This window comes from Pantherophis guttatus, chromosome 10 (genome assembly GCF_059756535.1).
Source record: "Pantherophis guttatus breed Tessera chromosome 10, ASM5975653v1, whole genome shotgun sequence".
Classification (NCBI taxonomy): Eukaryota; Metazoa; Chordata; class Lepidosauria; order Squamata; family Colubridae; genus Pantherophis; species Pantherophis guttatus.
The window spans coordinates 5,811,468-5,825,476 of record NC_142072.1 but is presented as its reverse complement, the minus strand read 5'-3'; the positions used below and the strand labels follow the sequence as shown (position 1 = coordinate 5,825,476).

General features: G+C 43.9%; 2 protein-coding genes across 4 annotated transcripts in view; one reads left to right on the top strand and one right to left on the bottom strand.

The window, feature by feature from the left end:
* Positions 1–5,209, top strand: part of LOC117659763 (phospholipase A2 inhibitor gamma subunit B-like) — a 27,962-nt gene extending 22,753 nt beyond the window's left edge. The window contains exons 1-5 of one of the 3 annotated variants that reach the window (XM_060682075.2): positions 28–141; positions 441–566; positions 2,299–2,451; positions 3,446–3,589; positions 4,827–5,209. In XM_060682075.2, coding sequence (XP_060538058.2) covers positions 90–141; positions 441–566; positions 2,299–2,451; positions 3,446–3,589; positions 4,827–5,017 — 666 coding nt within the window. In that variant the 5' untranslated portion in view covers positions 28–89 and the 3' untranslated portion in view covers positions 5,018–5,209. Of the gene's footprint in view, positions 1–27; positions 142–440; positions 567–2,298; positions 2,452–3,445; positions 3,590–4,826 lie in introns of those variants that run through there. The other 2 variants (XM_087876647.1, XM_060682076.2) reach the window with 2 other exon arrangements.
* On the bottom strand, positions 4,930–14,009 carry LOC148112356 (phospholipase A2 inhibitor gamma subunit B-like). The gene is made up of 5 exons (XM_087876645.1): positions 13,517–14,009; positions 10,171–10,290; positions 8,670–8,825; positions 8,405–8,548; positions 4,930–7,421 (listed from the first exon to the last, which is right to left on the bottom strand). Exons 1-5 carry the CDS (start codon positions 13,560–13,562, stop codon positions 7,219–7,221), a joined length of 669 nt encoding a protein of 222 aa, XP_087732771.1. The 5' UTR covers positions 13,563–14,009; the 3' UTR covers positions 4,930–7,218.

Sequence of the window (14,009 nt, the reverse complement as noted above, 5' to 3'; positions counted from 1 at the left end):
ACTCATCCTCCAAGGTCGGCATACGCCAGGAACTATAAATATCTCACACTGCCGTCACTAAACACAGTCGATTCACCACTGTCATCATAATGTCTGCTAGAATTTTTGTCCTGTGCCTCCTCTCTTCAGTCATCTCAACAGGTAACGCCAGCGGTAAATATGGGAGGGAAGAGAAATCTGGAAGAATTTTGACTAAATTGTAGTTAAGGATTTGTCCAAAGTAAGGAAAGAATTTCAATTGTGGGTTCTCTCAGGGAATCGCTATATTTTGAATGATCACCGTAAATTGAGGACTGCCTGATAATTATCTCATTACAGATCTTCAACATTGCTAGAACTACAGCATGACTGATTAGAAATCTCCTTCCTTCCTTCCTTCCTTCCCTCTCTCCCTCCCTCCCTCCCTTCGTTCCTTCCTTTTTTTCTTCTTCTATTTGCAGCGGCATCTTTAAACTGCCAGTCCTGCTTTGCCTGTAAAGAAGAATGCAAAAACGAGGACATGAAGTCGGTGGAATGTGGACCGGGTGAAGAATATTGTCTTTCACTTTCCTTTCGCAGCACTATGAGTGAGTGAAATGCACTTTCAGTCTTAATGATGTTTGCCATGTTCATACCTTTGGTCCTCAGAGGATCAAGGGGTGATTTATAGGTGTTGGTGGGAGTCACAACAGACATTTCCCCGTACCTGGGCTGTTTCCTACATCTAGTTGCCATCAATCAGGAACACAACGGCATCTGTTAAACTCATCATACTGCACCTCATTCAGCTCAAAAGAATAGAAACGTTCCTTGGTGAAGTCAAAGGTGTTAGAATGCTCTCTAATCACTCTTCTCCATCTCATCCGAGCCTATCTGGAGTAAGAAGTTGGAGTAAATTTCTCCCAGGTGAAGTCAAAGCTGTTAGAATGCTCTCTAATCACTCTTCTCCATCTCATCCGAGCCTATCTGGAGTAAGAAGTTGGAGTAAATTTCTCCCAGGTGAAGTCAAAGCTGTTAGAATGCTCTCTAATCACTCTTCTCCATCTCATCCGAGCCTATCTGGAGTAAGAAGTTGGAGTAAATTTCTCCCAGGTGAAGTCAAAGCTGTTAGAATGCTCTCTAATCACTCTTCTCCATCTCATCCGAGCCTATCTGGAGTAAGAAGTTGGAGTAAATTTCTCCCAGGTGAAGTCAAAGGTGTTAGAATGCTCTCTAATCACTCTTCTCCATCTCATCCGAGCCTATCTGGAGTAAGAAGTTGGAGTAAATTTCTCCCAGGTGAAGTCAAAGGTGTTAGAATGCTCTCCAATAGCAATATCAATAGCACCTAGATTTATATACCGCTCCACAGTGTTTAAACAGCCCTTTCTAAGCAGTTTACGGGGTCAGCGTATTGCCCCCAACAATCTGAGTCCTCATTTTACTGACCTCGGAAGTACGGAAGGCTAAGTCAACCTTGAGCCTGATGAGATTCGAACAGTGGTGAAATGTAAAATTTGTTACTACCAGTTCTGTGGGTGTGGCTTGGTGGTGGTGGGGGTAATATAACTCAGTGGGCATGGCCAAAGAGGTTGTTAAAAAAATGCTTTTAAAAGCCTCTGACGATCCCAGCTGACTTGCCTGATCAGCAGAGGCTTTTCTTTTTACTTTTAAAAGCATTTTTTCAGCCGAAGAGGTTGTAGAAAAAATGCTTTTAAAAAAAAATTAAAAGCCTCTGATGATTGCGCGGCTCAGCTGGGCATGGGGGTGGGGAGGGATTTTTGCTACTGGTTCTCCGAACCACCCGCCGCCATCGCTACCGGATTGGGCGATCCGGTCCGAACCGAGAGCATTTCACCCCTAGATTCGAACTGCCGAAGTGCTGGCAGCCGGCAGTCAGCAGAAGTAGCCTGCAGTACTGCATTCTAACACTGTGCCACCGCAGTTCTTTATGCAGTGGTGGGTTGCTCCCGGTTTGGTCTGGTTCTTGCAAACCGGTAGTAAAAGCAGCGAGAGGCTCCGCCTATCCACCAGGATGTCATCATGGACGATCTGCGCTTGCACGTGTGCTCCCATTGCAAACCGGTAGTAAAGGTAAGTAGAACCCATCCCTGTCTTTATGGCACCTCTCCATGATTTCCATTTCATCGCAGGATAATCTAGAGGGAGCATCACGAGATCTATGCCCCCTTATCCTTAGCTGAAAACCTCTCCACTACTTAGAATTGATCATCAGAAGCATCTGAATTTAAATCTTTAAATTGGAAGGGTGGATGTTTTTATTTCTCTGTTACCTGCCACAATGAGGTTTTGTTTTGTTTTTCTGATTTAATTTTGCAGCCAGAGCTCCACTATCCTTTACTTACAAGTCATGTGCAACAGATAAGCAATGCTCCAAAGCTTATTCTAGCCTCACATCGCTAGCCGGCAAATTCCAGCAGCTGAGAGTAGAGTGTTGTGAGACCGATGACTGTAATACAGCACCTCTTCCTAGTAAGTAACCTGAGATTAAAATGCCCATTCTAACAACCAGCAGACCAGTGGTAGGTTTCAAATTTTTTTATTACCAGTTCTGTGGGTGTGGCTTGGTGGGCATGGCTTGGTGGGTGTGGCAGGGGAAGAATACTGTAAAATCTCCATTCCCTCCCCACCCCAGGGGAAGGTTACTGCAAAATCCCCATTTCCTCCCAATCAGCTGGGACTCTAGAGGCAGAGAATAGACGGGGGCAGGGCCAGTCAAAGATGGCATTTGCCGGTTCTCCAAACTACTCAAAATTTCCACTACCGGTTCTCCAGAACTGGTCAGAACCTGCTGAAACCCATCTCTGCAGCAGACTCTCCCGTTTCAAAGAGCAGGTTGTCACTGCTTTCGGCACCCTGTATGTTTGTCGGCGGAGGGATCAAGTAGCATGAAAGTCCTTAGGAAGACGTTGTCGCTAAAAGATGGGATGGGATGGGATGGGATGGGATGGGATGGGATGGGATGGGATGGGATGGGATAGAATAGAATAGAATAGAATAGAATAGAATAGAATAGAATAGAATAGAATAGAATAGAATAGAATAGAATAGAATAGAATAACAGAGTTGAAAGGAACCTTGGAGGTCTTCTAGTCCAACCTCCTGCTTAGGCAGGAAACCCTACACCACTTCAGACAAATGGTTATCCAATCTCTTCTTTAAAACTTCCAGTGTTGGAGCATTCACAACTTCTGGAGGCAAGTTGTTCCACCGATTGTTCTCACTGTCAGGAAATTTCTCCTTAGTTCTAGGTTGCTTCTCTCCTTAATTAGTTTCCACCCATTGCTTCTTGTCCTGCCCTCTGGTGCTTTGGAGAAGAGCTTGACTCCCTCTTCTTTGTGGCAGCCCCTGAGATATTGGAAGACTGCTATCATGTCTCCCCTAGACCTTCTTTTCATCAGACTAGACATACTCAGTATTGTGGTTGTTAAAAGTATTTGCTAACTCTGAAGCTTCCTCTTTGCAGTACCAAAGCGTGAGCTCATGAAACCCAACGGGTTCTACTGTCCAGGCTCTTATGAACAAAATGGTTCTTCTGAACAAAATGGATCCGTGCTGTGTCTCGGTGATGAGAACCAGTGTTTCCGTGTGAAATTCAACACCTACGCACGTGAGCAACCTCATCCTTTATCACTTTGGGGAGGAACATTTTAGAAACAAATGAAATTCAGCCTACAGCAAATGAAAGAGAAACATAAACAGTACAAAGTAAAACCCATATTTCGGTCTTTGGCTACGTTCAGTTCAGTTCTTTTTTTTTTTTTCAAGAAAGAAAACAACAAGAAAAGCTTTTGATTCAAAACTTGAGATAGATCCCCCTTAGTCAATCAATGGGGGCCCAAATGCTGCTGGATTTAAAACAGATTTTTAGTAATTTGGGGGTGGTTGACAGAGTGGGGGTAGGACATGCCTCAGGGGAGAGACTGTCCAAGACAATGGGCTATCAAACATCTCATCCACTCCTTATTTGCCTCACAAGGAAGGCCTTGTCTAGATGACCGGACAGATATATACATATCAGGGGTGGGATTCTACCAGTTTGGACTGCTTTGGGTGAACCGGTAGCTCCGACGATCAGCTGGGAGCAAACCGATTCACTCGGATGATCAGGTTGGCCGGCCCACCCGCCTGCCCCTGTGCTTGACTTACCTTTATCTTCTCAGCTGATTGGCGCTGCAGAGCGGCAATCTGCTCCTCAGCTGTGTTACTCCCAAGTGGTAACACAGAAGGTTAGTATTTGTAAAACTGTGCACGGACGCAAAGCAGGCATGCGCACCAGGGGTGGGTTCTAAATTATTTTACTACCGGTTCTGTGGGCATGACTTTTTTGTGGGTGTGGCTTGGAGGTCATGTGACTAGGTGGGTGTGGTTAGCTGGTCAGAGTCATTTCTGGAAGGTCCTCGCATTTATGACCAGTCCTCGCACTTACGACCCGACTCATTTGTTTGCTTTTAACACTGATCAGCTGTAGGACAGCCCTTTGAGGCCCCGCGGCAAGAGTTTAAACAGTTTTTTTCCCTCTAGTCATCAGCTGGGACTCAGGAGGCAGCAATAGATTGGGGGTGGGACCAAATAAAAGGTAAGAATAACGTGGGTGGCGGGGAGGGCGGGGGGGTGAACCGGTTCAGTGACATCATATTGTCACCGCTACCGGCTTGGCTGAACCGGACCGAACCGGAAGGAACCCACCACTGATGCGCGCGCAATCACCAAACCAGTTGTTAAACCGGCAGCAACCCACCACTGCATACATTCGTTAATGTATCTCAGTGCCACGCCATTAAAAGTGAAAGGGAAAACTAAGAAAAGTTTCCTAAATGCTTCCTTCTCCCCCTTTTCTTCCCCAGTGTCAGCATTCCGTTCAACAGTCACTGCCCAAGGATGTGCAAACAAGAATGCCTGTACCTACCCAGAAGGAGAAACGGAGTATGGGAATGGATTACTTCGTTTAAACTTTGAAAGAGTAGAATGCCAGAATCCTGAGGGACTGGAAGGATGGAACGGCTTTTCAAGAACATTTGGGCGGGGATGGAATTAAGAGCTTTATCCAAAGAAGTAAGAATTTGGGATCAAAGATACTCAAATTAGAGATTAAAGTTTGTGATTTGCGTTGGTGATGAGTGATGGGTTTTTAATTACTATGCTTTGATGTTCTAGCTCGCTCTGAGGTTCTTTCTTAACTTTCAACTGCCATTAAGCTATCACCTAAATAAACTAAGAATGCAAATAATTGAGTCTTGTGGAGTTATTCAAGTGATGGAACAAGTGGCAGGAGTTATTTATTTTAATCGCTTTTTACCTCATCTTTATTATTTTTGTAAATATTCTATATAATACTTCTTTCTCCTATTTTCCTCACAACAACCACTATTAGATTAGATTACAATTCTTTATTGGCCAAGTGTGATTGGACACACAAGGAATTTGTCTTTGGTGCATATGCCATTCCCATCCCACCAGCCCTTGTGTTAGCGAGGTTGACGTCGGCCATGGCCGTGTTGGGCCAGTGTCTCAGGGCGGAGAGCAGGTTGCCGACTGGGTTGGTAGGGAGCCGCAGGAGAGGGGTCAAAGAGCCACATGTGGCTCCAGAGCTGCGGGTTGCAGACACCGGATCTAGTGCAACATTTCTCAGCTTCCACAACTTTAGAATGTGTGGACCGACTCCCACAGCTCTCCAGCTAGCATGGTGAGGTTGAAAAGCACTTGAAATTGCTGTTTAACAACACTTACAGTTGTTTTAAAATAATCTCTTAAAGCTGCGGAGGTTGAGAAACTCTGAATCAGTGAGACACACTAGACCAGCATTTCTCAACCTTGGTAGCTTGAAGATGGGTGGACTTCAACTCCCAGAATCCCCCAGCCAGCAGCGCTGGTTGTGGGATTCTGGGAGTTGAAGTTCACCCATCTTCAAGCTTCCAAGGTTGAGAAACACTGCACTAGACCATCTGGGCCTGATGATGAATCACAGGGCAGGGAAAATAGCATTGTTGGTTGCCCTACAGAAAAGGAAGAGGCTACAAAAGCTGCAAGGAATAACTCTGGGTCAAAGAGAGGAGGAGGAGGAGGAGGAGGAGGAGGAGGAGGAGGAGATGGAGATCCAGTGGATGTTTTCATATAGGAGGTTTAACTATGTCACCTGCACTAATGAATCGTTAGTTTCAACATTGGATAATTGTGACTTGGTGGCCTACCATATTGCATGATTCCATTTAATTAGCCAATATTGCAGTTGTGCAAACAAAGCAAATGGAATAACCATGTTGTGAGTAAATACAGCTTCTGTTTCTCATAGCTAGGTAAAGAGTTGAACCTGGTCCAATTCCAATTCTTTATCCACTAAAGAGGAGGGTAGAATTTCTTGAGTGGCTGGCTGCAGTGCAAAACATGAGTGGGGCTAGGGTGCAGGTATCAAAACACTCAAATTGCTCCTCCATTTATATTTCACACTTAAATACATGAAAAGCTTGGCAATGATGTTTAAATCCGGTAAAACCACCCTGATTTCTTCTGCTCACACTTTGCCAATTTGTCTCTTCTGGAAGAAGTGAGTTTCTGGACCCTTCCCAGGGCAGAAACCTTCCCCACTGACCAAGACCAAAGAAACAGGAACTGGCTGCACAATTTGATTCCATGTCCAACACCTTCCTTCAGGTTTCAGACTGGGTGTCTAGCCACTGGTAAACTATTACTAGAGAGAAGGGTTTGCCAGCCTTTCTTACCGTATTTTTCAGAGTATTAGACACACCTTTTCCCCCCCTAAAATGAAATTTAGGTGTGTCTTATACACCAAATGTAGCCCCGCCATCCACTAACCCCCACCCTTTGGCCTCTGCCTCCCAGCAGTTTACCTCCTTGTAGCAAGCAGCAAGAAGAAACAGCTCCTTTCAGCTTCAGCACAGTCTAATTAGCCCAAGTTGATTGGATCGGCCTCCCAACTCTCAGCTGTTTTGCTCTCAGCTGTTTTGCGTGGGCCTCTGCTGCTTGCTGCAATGAGGAAAAATTGCTGGGAGGCAGAGGCAGATTTCTTTTTCTTGTTTTCCTCACCAAAAAAGATAGGTGCGTCTTATAGTCCAGTGCGTCTTATACTCCAAAAAATATGGTAGTTCTTTGGTAAAGTAAAGTTACAACAACTTTGTTGTAGAGGGGAGATGAAAGCAGACCAACACAGTAGAAGAAGAAGTAGGGAGGGACTACTTAGAAGATGACCAAGTAGGCAATGCTGGGAGTTTGTAGGAAAACTCAGACGCAAATATTAAGAATGAGTAGCCCCACTAAAAAGGACCAGACCAAGTTGTGTCGAGAAACAATTCCTGGTGCAAAACTGCACATGTTGGTGGTGACATCCACATCGCGGCCAGCAGCAAACAATGCCACCGCTCCCATGTCGCACAGGTTCTTGGTAGCACATCCTGTGAAGGTAACCTGTTGGTCCTTGAATGTTTCTATATTGGAAGGATGGGAGGGGAAAGAATTAGTCAGGTTGAATGAACGGAACTATCTCTAGAATTCTTCTGAGAATAACGGTGAGTTTTTGATTCTGTTGCACTTCCTTATTTATCAACATGGTTGCAAATTCACTTTGAGAAACATTGAGTCAGGAACTAGTCCTTGACTTTAAGGTAAAAGGTAAAGGTTCCCCTCGCACATATGTGCTAGTCGTTCCTGACTCTAGGGGGCGGTGCTCATCTCCGTTTCAAAGCCAAAGAGCCAGCGCTGTCCAAAGACATCTCCGTGGTCATGTGGCCGGCATGACTCAATACCAAAAGCGCACAGAACACTGTTCCCTTCCCACCAAAGGTGGTCCCTATTTTTCTACTTGCATTTTTTTATATGCTTTCGAACTGCTAGGTTGGCAGAAGCTGGGACAAGAAACAGGAGCTCACCCCATTACGCGGCACCAGGGATTCGAACCTCTGAACTGTCGACTTTTCGATCAACAAGCTCAGTGTCTTAGCCACTGAGCCACCGCGTCCTTTGTAAGTCCTTGACTTACAACCATTAATTTTGCGAGCAAAGTTACAATGGCTCTGAGAAAAGTGACTTATGACCGATCTTCACACTTACAGCCATCGCAATGTTGCCACAGTCACGTGATCAAAATTTGGCTGCTTGGCAACCGACGTGCATTTATAATGGTTGCAATGCCCTAAGGTCGTGCGATTGCCATTTGTGACCTTCCCAACTGGCTTCCAACATGCAAAGTCAACGAGTGAAACTGTATTTGCTTAATAACCATGTGATTTACTTAGCAACTGCAGTAATTCACAATTTAACAATTGTGGCCAAAAAAAAAAAAATGGGTGCAACTTATTTAACAACCGCCTTGCTCAACAACAGAAATTCTGGTCTCAAATGTGGTTGTAAGTTGAGGACTACGTATTGAAAGTAGAATTCCAATGGACAAAAGATGGAGCTATCTACTTACCTTTCTTTGCACGGGTGGCAAAGTGGATGCAGTGTGTCATGGGACCTGTGCAGGCCACCTCCGTCTTATTAAGACACAAATCTGTGCCATGGGCAAAGCATGAATTGCAACGGATTCCATTCCGATTCTGAGATGCTTTTTGAACTATGGATGGAGAGACCCAAAAAAAGAACCTGAGAATCTCTACAAAATGAGATGATTTTGCTCAAGTGATTAGACTAAGCAAAAATAGGCTTCTTTGATCAAAACAACTCCAGTTCTTTACCGGTTATTTCCTCAATATTACAGCGGTCGGCACGGCAACAGCTGGAATTCCACCGCATGCGAAAATCCCCCGCCACCAAGCCATAAAACTGGTTGCACAATCGATCGTCGGAATTGCACTTCTTCTCGTAAACTGGGTTTTCGATGTCCTGGGTCCCTGGGGATGGAAGTCAGGTCAATTAGAAAATTCAGGTCAATTCCTGAAATAGGAATGTTTTCCCTTCTTTTCCTCTACAGTTGTCCAAAGGATAGTGTCATAAATCAAGGACTACCTGTATGCCAGGCTGGTCCAGTGTGGGTTGGTAAATAGATTTTTTAACTTTCCAGTCTGACTCTCTTCTGCATGTATTGTGGCAAACCTGACCAATTTGCTTTGAAATCTTTCTGAAAGCAATAAAGTCTCCTCCCTCGGGCAGGGGGTCTCCAGCCCTATCATTCTATATTCATAATGACCATCTCATATAATGATGCATGCTGGCGAGATGGAGTCTTGGAGTTCGGCATGGACAACCCTAACTCAGGGACAGTTTTTGCACCAAAGGTCCAACCTCCTATCTCTGTCTTCTGAATCAAGTAATGAATTTCAGCTAGCAGTGTGGGGAAAGATCACAATTTCGAAGCTTACAAACCTCAGAGAAGAATTGGTGCAAATAAATCTCTCAGCATGTGCTCTTATGCTAAACGCAAAACCACCATCTGCCCTCTGGAGTGATAGATTAGATGATAGATAGATAGATAGATAGATAGATAGATAGATAGATAGATAGATAGATAGATAGATAGATGAGAGAGAGAGATGAGAGAGAGAGATGATATAAAAGATAGATGATGATACAGAGAGACAGAGAGATAGATGATAGGTAGGTAGGTAGGTAGGTAGATAGGTGGATGGATGGATGGATGGATGGATGGATGGATGGATGGATGGATAGATGGGAGAGAAAGAGATGATATAGAAGATAAATAGATACATAGATGATAGATAGATAGATAGATAGATAGATAGATAGATAGATAGATGATAGATAGATAGATAGATAGATAGATAGATAGATAGATAGATAGATATACTGATAGGAGAGAGAGATGATATAGAAGATAGAGAAAGAGAGAGACAGAGAGATAGATGATAGGTAGGTAGGTAGGTAGGTAGGTAGGTAGGTGGATGGATGGGAGAGAGAGAGATGATATAGAAGATAAATAGATACATAGATGATAGATAGATGATAGATGAGAAAGAGAGATGATATAGAAGATAGATGATGAAAGCGAGAGACAGAGAGACAGAAACAGAGAGACTCTCTGATAGAAGATAGGTAGGTAGGTAGGTAGGTAGGTAGATAGGTAGATGATAGATAGATAGATAGATAGATAGATAGATAGATAGATAGATAGATAGATAGATGATAGAACTAGAAATAGTAGAAATAGACATAGAAAAAAAATATCATTATTTTCCATACTAATTTGTTTTAGAGGCAGACTGAAATATAGTTACTGACCTGTGTCCTCATCCCTGGCAATGGTGATACAGCTGTTGACCGCAAATGAACATTTCTGCTGAGCTGTGCTGCAATTATAACCTTCTGTGCTGGTGCAGTTGAAACAGAAGATGGCATCAACTACAGGGAAATGTTGAAAGACAGTGACTAAAATCATCTCGATGAAATTGGTGCCAGAAGAACCATTTCAGTACCTACTCATCTCCAGCCTGAATAGAGCTTGAACAAACAGTGTGTTTCCAGCAGTTTGTCGTGAACCTAGATGGGTATCAAATATCAAATCTGAAAGCCACATCTCCCCAATCCCCAACGCCTTCCTGTTTTAGATCACGAGCAAATGGGAGAAGCTAAATAATTCAACACTTGTAGAATGTCTGCTTGTGACTTATATCTGAAATTGTCTTCAGAAGTATTTTACGGCGTTCGGTACTCCAGCGAAGACCTCTCATTCTACAGCGCATGGACTTGATTCCACTAAATCATTATTCTCTATTAAACTCTGGCTCCCTATTGGTCTCCGGTCACAATTCAAGGTGTTGGTTATTACCTTTAAAGCCCTACATGGCTTAGGGCCAGGTTATCTTCAAGACTGCCTTCTGCCACATCGCTCCCAGCGACTGGTAAAATCCCACAGAGTTGGTCTCCTCCGGGTCCCGTCAGCTAAACAATGCCGGCTGGCGGGCCTGCAGGGGAGAGCCTTCTCTGTGGCTGCCCCAGCTCTCTGGAACCAGTTACCTCCTGAGGTCCGGACCATCCCCACCCTATTGGCCTTCCAAAAAGCAGTGAAGACCTGGCTTTTCTGGCAGGCCTGGGGCCGTTGATCTCGCTCTTGTGATCTGGCAAGATCCGGCCATGAGTTTTTAATGTTTTTAATGTTTTTAATTTTTAAATGTTTTTTATAACGATTTTTTAAAATGTATTGTGAGCCGCCCTGAGTCTTCGGAGAGGGGCGGCATATCAATTGAATTAATTAGATTAAATTAAATTAAACTTCCCCTAATTGTTCTACTTTTAAAAACTCATGAACTTTGCTAAGGGTGGGGGGATCAATATTTAAAAAAAAAAAGACTGAAAAAGGACCCACCCAAATGAGTTATGGATCAATGATCAGGCTGAACAAACACACCAATTCCTTGCCTGTTTTGGAGCTGAGTCAACTCAACCCATCCTACTTCTTGCAGAACGATTAAGCCTTAAGGCTGAGAGCTAAGGATTAAGAAAAAAATTAAGACGGATAAACAGGTCCAAAATTTAAAAACAAAAACATACAAACAAGAGAAGAGAAGAGAAAGGCAGCTGGGTAGAGTTGCAAAGAATCTCCTATTTCTTATTGGCTGGACCAGACCGTACTGAATTGCCCATAGCATTGCTGTTCAGATGTCTTTAAGCCATTGCAAAACAAACACCTCTTAAAGCACATTAAACTTCTGTTGTTCCTCATTAGAGGAACTTAGTTGAGCAACCTGAGGGCAAATAAGGACAGTTACAAAAAAAATTGACTAAAGTCAAGTGTGTTGATGAAAGGGTCTGACACCTAAGGGAGAGAAAAACACCTCTATTTTAGCCCCACTCCCTTGGTGCCCTTTGCACATGATTATATTGCTTAATCGCTAATCCAGGGCTGGCTATCTGCCATCTTTAGCCATTTGGTAGGCACTTCCTGATGGGATCGGGTCTTACCAAAGAGAACGGAAGACGAGAAAGACCGATTTGCTCTTGTCATCATGGAAAGCACGGAGCCTGTCTCTCTGTTGGTAGTCCGCCCCTTTCTATCCAGGACATAGTTTATAAGGGATGCTTGAGCAAGGCCCACAGTGTTGTCTGGGTTCCTACATGTCCTCTTCATGACCTGTTTTCCTTGTTACCTTGTGGGGGAGGGGGGGTCTTCGTGGTTTCCGAAGCAGAGATTCAGTCACAGTTTTGTTCCCTATAGCATCAACCTTGTGAACTCTCAAGTTTCCTCTTTCCGCTATGTATGCAAAATGGACAGTGATTAATACAGTCGGCAGTCATCTATCTATCTATCTGTCTATCTATCTATCTATATCTGTCTGTCTGTCTATCTATCTATTTACCCATCTACCCATATCTATATATATCGGATAGATAGATAGAGATAGAGATAGAGATAGAGATAGAGATAGAGATAGAGATAGAGATAGAGATAGAGATAGAGATAGAGATAGAGATAGAGATAGAGATAGAGATAGAGATAAATATGGATATGGATATGGATATGGATGTAGATATATGACTGCCGACTGCCAGCAGTTTGGCAGTTCAAGTCTCACCGGCTCATGGTTGACTCAGCCTTCCATCCTTCCGAGGGAGGAGGACTCAGATTGTTGGGGGCAACAGGCTGACTCTGTAAACTATTTAGAGAGGGCTGTAAAGTACTGGGAAATGGTATATAAGTCTAAGTGCTATTGCTATATAGCATGTATATATGTGTGTTGGGTATGGGTATGGGTAGAGAGAGATCTACTTTCTTTTGAGAGCAGGCAACAAAAATTCATTTTCAATGTGAGCCAGCGTGCCCACCTTAAAAAAAAATGACAGTAAAGGTTATCTGATTGTTTCAGATCATGGATCTGTAGTCCGTAAAGCAAAGAAATCTTCCCCAAATTGGGACGGAAAGCTATTGGTTCAACTGAGATCCCCATGACCCCAGCTAACAAGAATAGATTAGCATAACTTGGTGTCTGCAGCTAGCGATGTCCATCAGCTCTTGGGATAGAAGAATGGAAAAATCCTCAAAGGTGCCGATTTCATGATGGCTTATCTGTTTCTTGTTTCATAGACCCTGTTCTTCCTCCTCCAGAGGACCAGGAAGAAGATGGCACCTACACACACACACACACACACACACAATTATGATGTCCTTATATAAGGCTTTTCAAAAGATTTCTAGCAAACAATGGCTCAACTCTTTTCCGCATAGCTTGATTGAGAAAAATCACCCCTTTACCACCCGTTCTTTATTCCCTTCTTCCTTAAACCTGCATCAAAATACCGGGAAAGGGAGAAAGACAAGTTTTCTCAATTGAGATTGCCACCTGTTCAAACAAAGCCAGCCTGATTGGTTTCTCTGCGTGAAGAGGGATGGGAGAGCCTGAAGAATTTGCAGGAAGCGGGGAGCCAAACATTTAACATCGCTCGTTGTTGCCAATCAAGCCACTTCAGCTTTGAAGGAAGGCTTTCCAAGAGTTTGTTCGCAAACCGGTGTAATCAGAAATGGAAGAGAGAAACCAAAACTCCTGCAGCGCACCTAGAAGAGCCGGGAGCAACCCCCTCCATGGTCAAAAAAAAATCATCCCATAAAGCTCTATCGATCCAAAGGACTTACCTGGATGCAGGAGCGGGATCAGGAAGCAAAGAGCGAGAGAGTACATGGTGTTATTTGAGAGCTCGGCTGGTTTCTGGAAGCCCAGCCAGAAGCTCTCTCTTGTTCTTCTCTAGCGAACGAGATCCCTGGCCAACAGCAAGAGAGGATTACTCAAGAAGCAAAGGGTTGGGTTGGGCAACTCTATTCTTTTAGGATGCCCCAGGCAAACCTGTCTGCGGACTTTCAAGGTGTCATCTTCTCTTCCATGGATGCTTTGAAGCTTCCTTTGTTCCTTTCAAGGTGTACTCCACTCTTCCAGGGATGCTTTGAAGCTTTCTTTAGTTCTGTTAAAAGTGTCTTCAAATTATACACATATGACCTTCAATAGGGATGCAGTGGCTCATATAGGGATACGTGGTAGCTCAGTGGCTAAGATGCTGAGCTTGTCGATCGAAAGGTTGGCAGTTCAGCGGTTCGAATCCCTAGTGCCGCGTAATGGGGTGAGCTCCCGTTC

What these genes read in the sequence shown, in the direction of transcription:
- LOC148112356 (XM_087876645.1), bottom strand. Translation starts at nt 13,562, where the DNA reads ATGTACTCTCTCGCTCTTTGCTTCCTGATCCCGCTCCTGCATCCAG. An exon ending in TGCCAGGGATGAGGACACAG is followed by an intron (nt 8,826 to 10,170) that starts GTCAGTAACTAT and finishes TTCCATCCCCAG; the next exon opens with GGACCCAGGACATCGAAAAC. An exon ending in TGCCACCCGTGCAAAGAAAG is followed by an intron (nt 7,422 to 8,404) that starts GTAAGTAGATAG and finishes CTTCCAATATAG; the next exon opens with AAACATTCAAGGACCAACAG.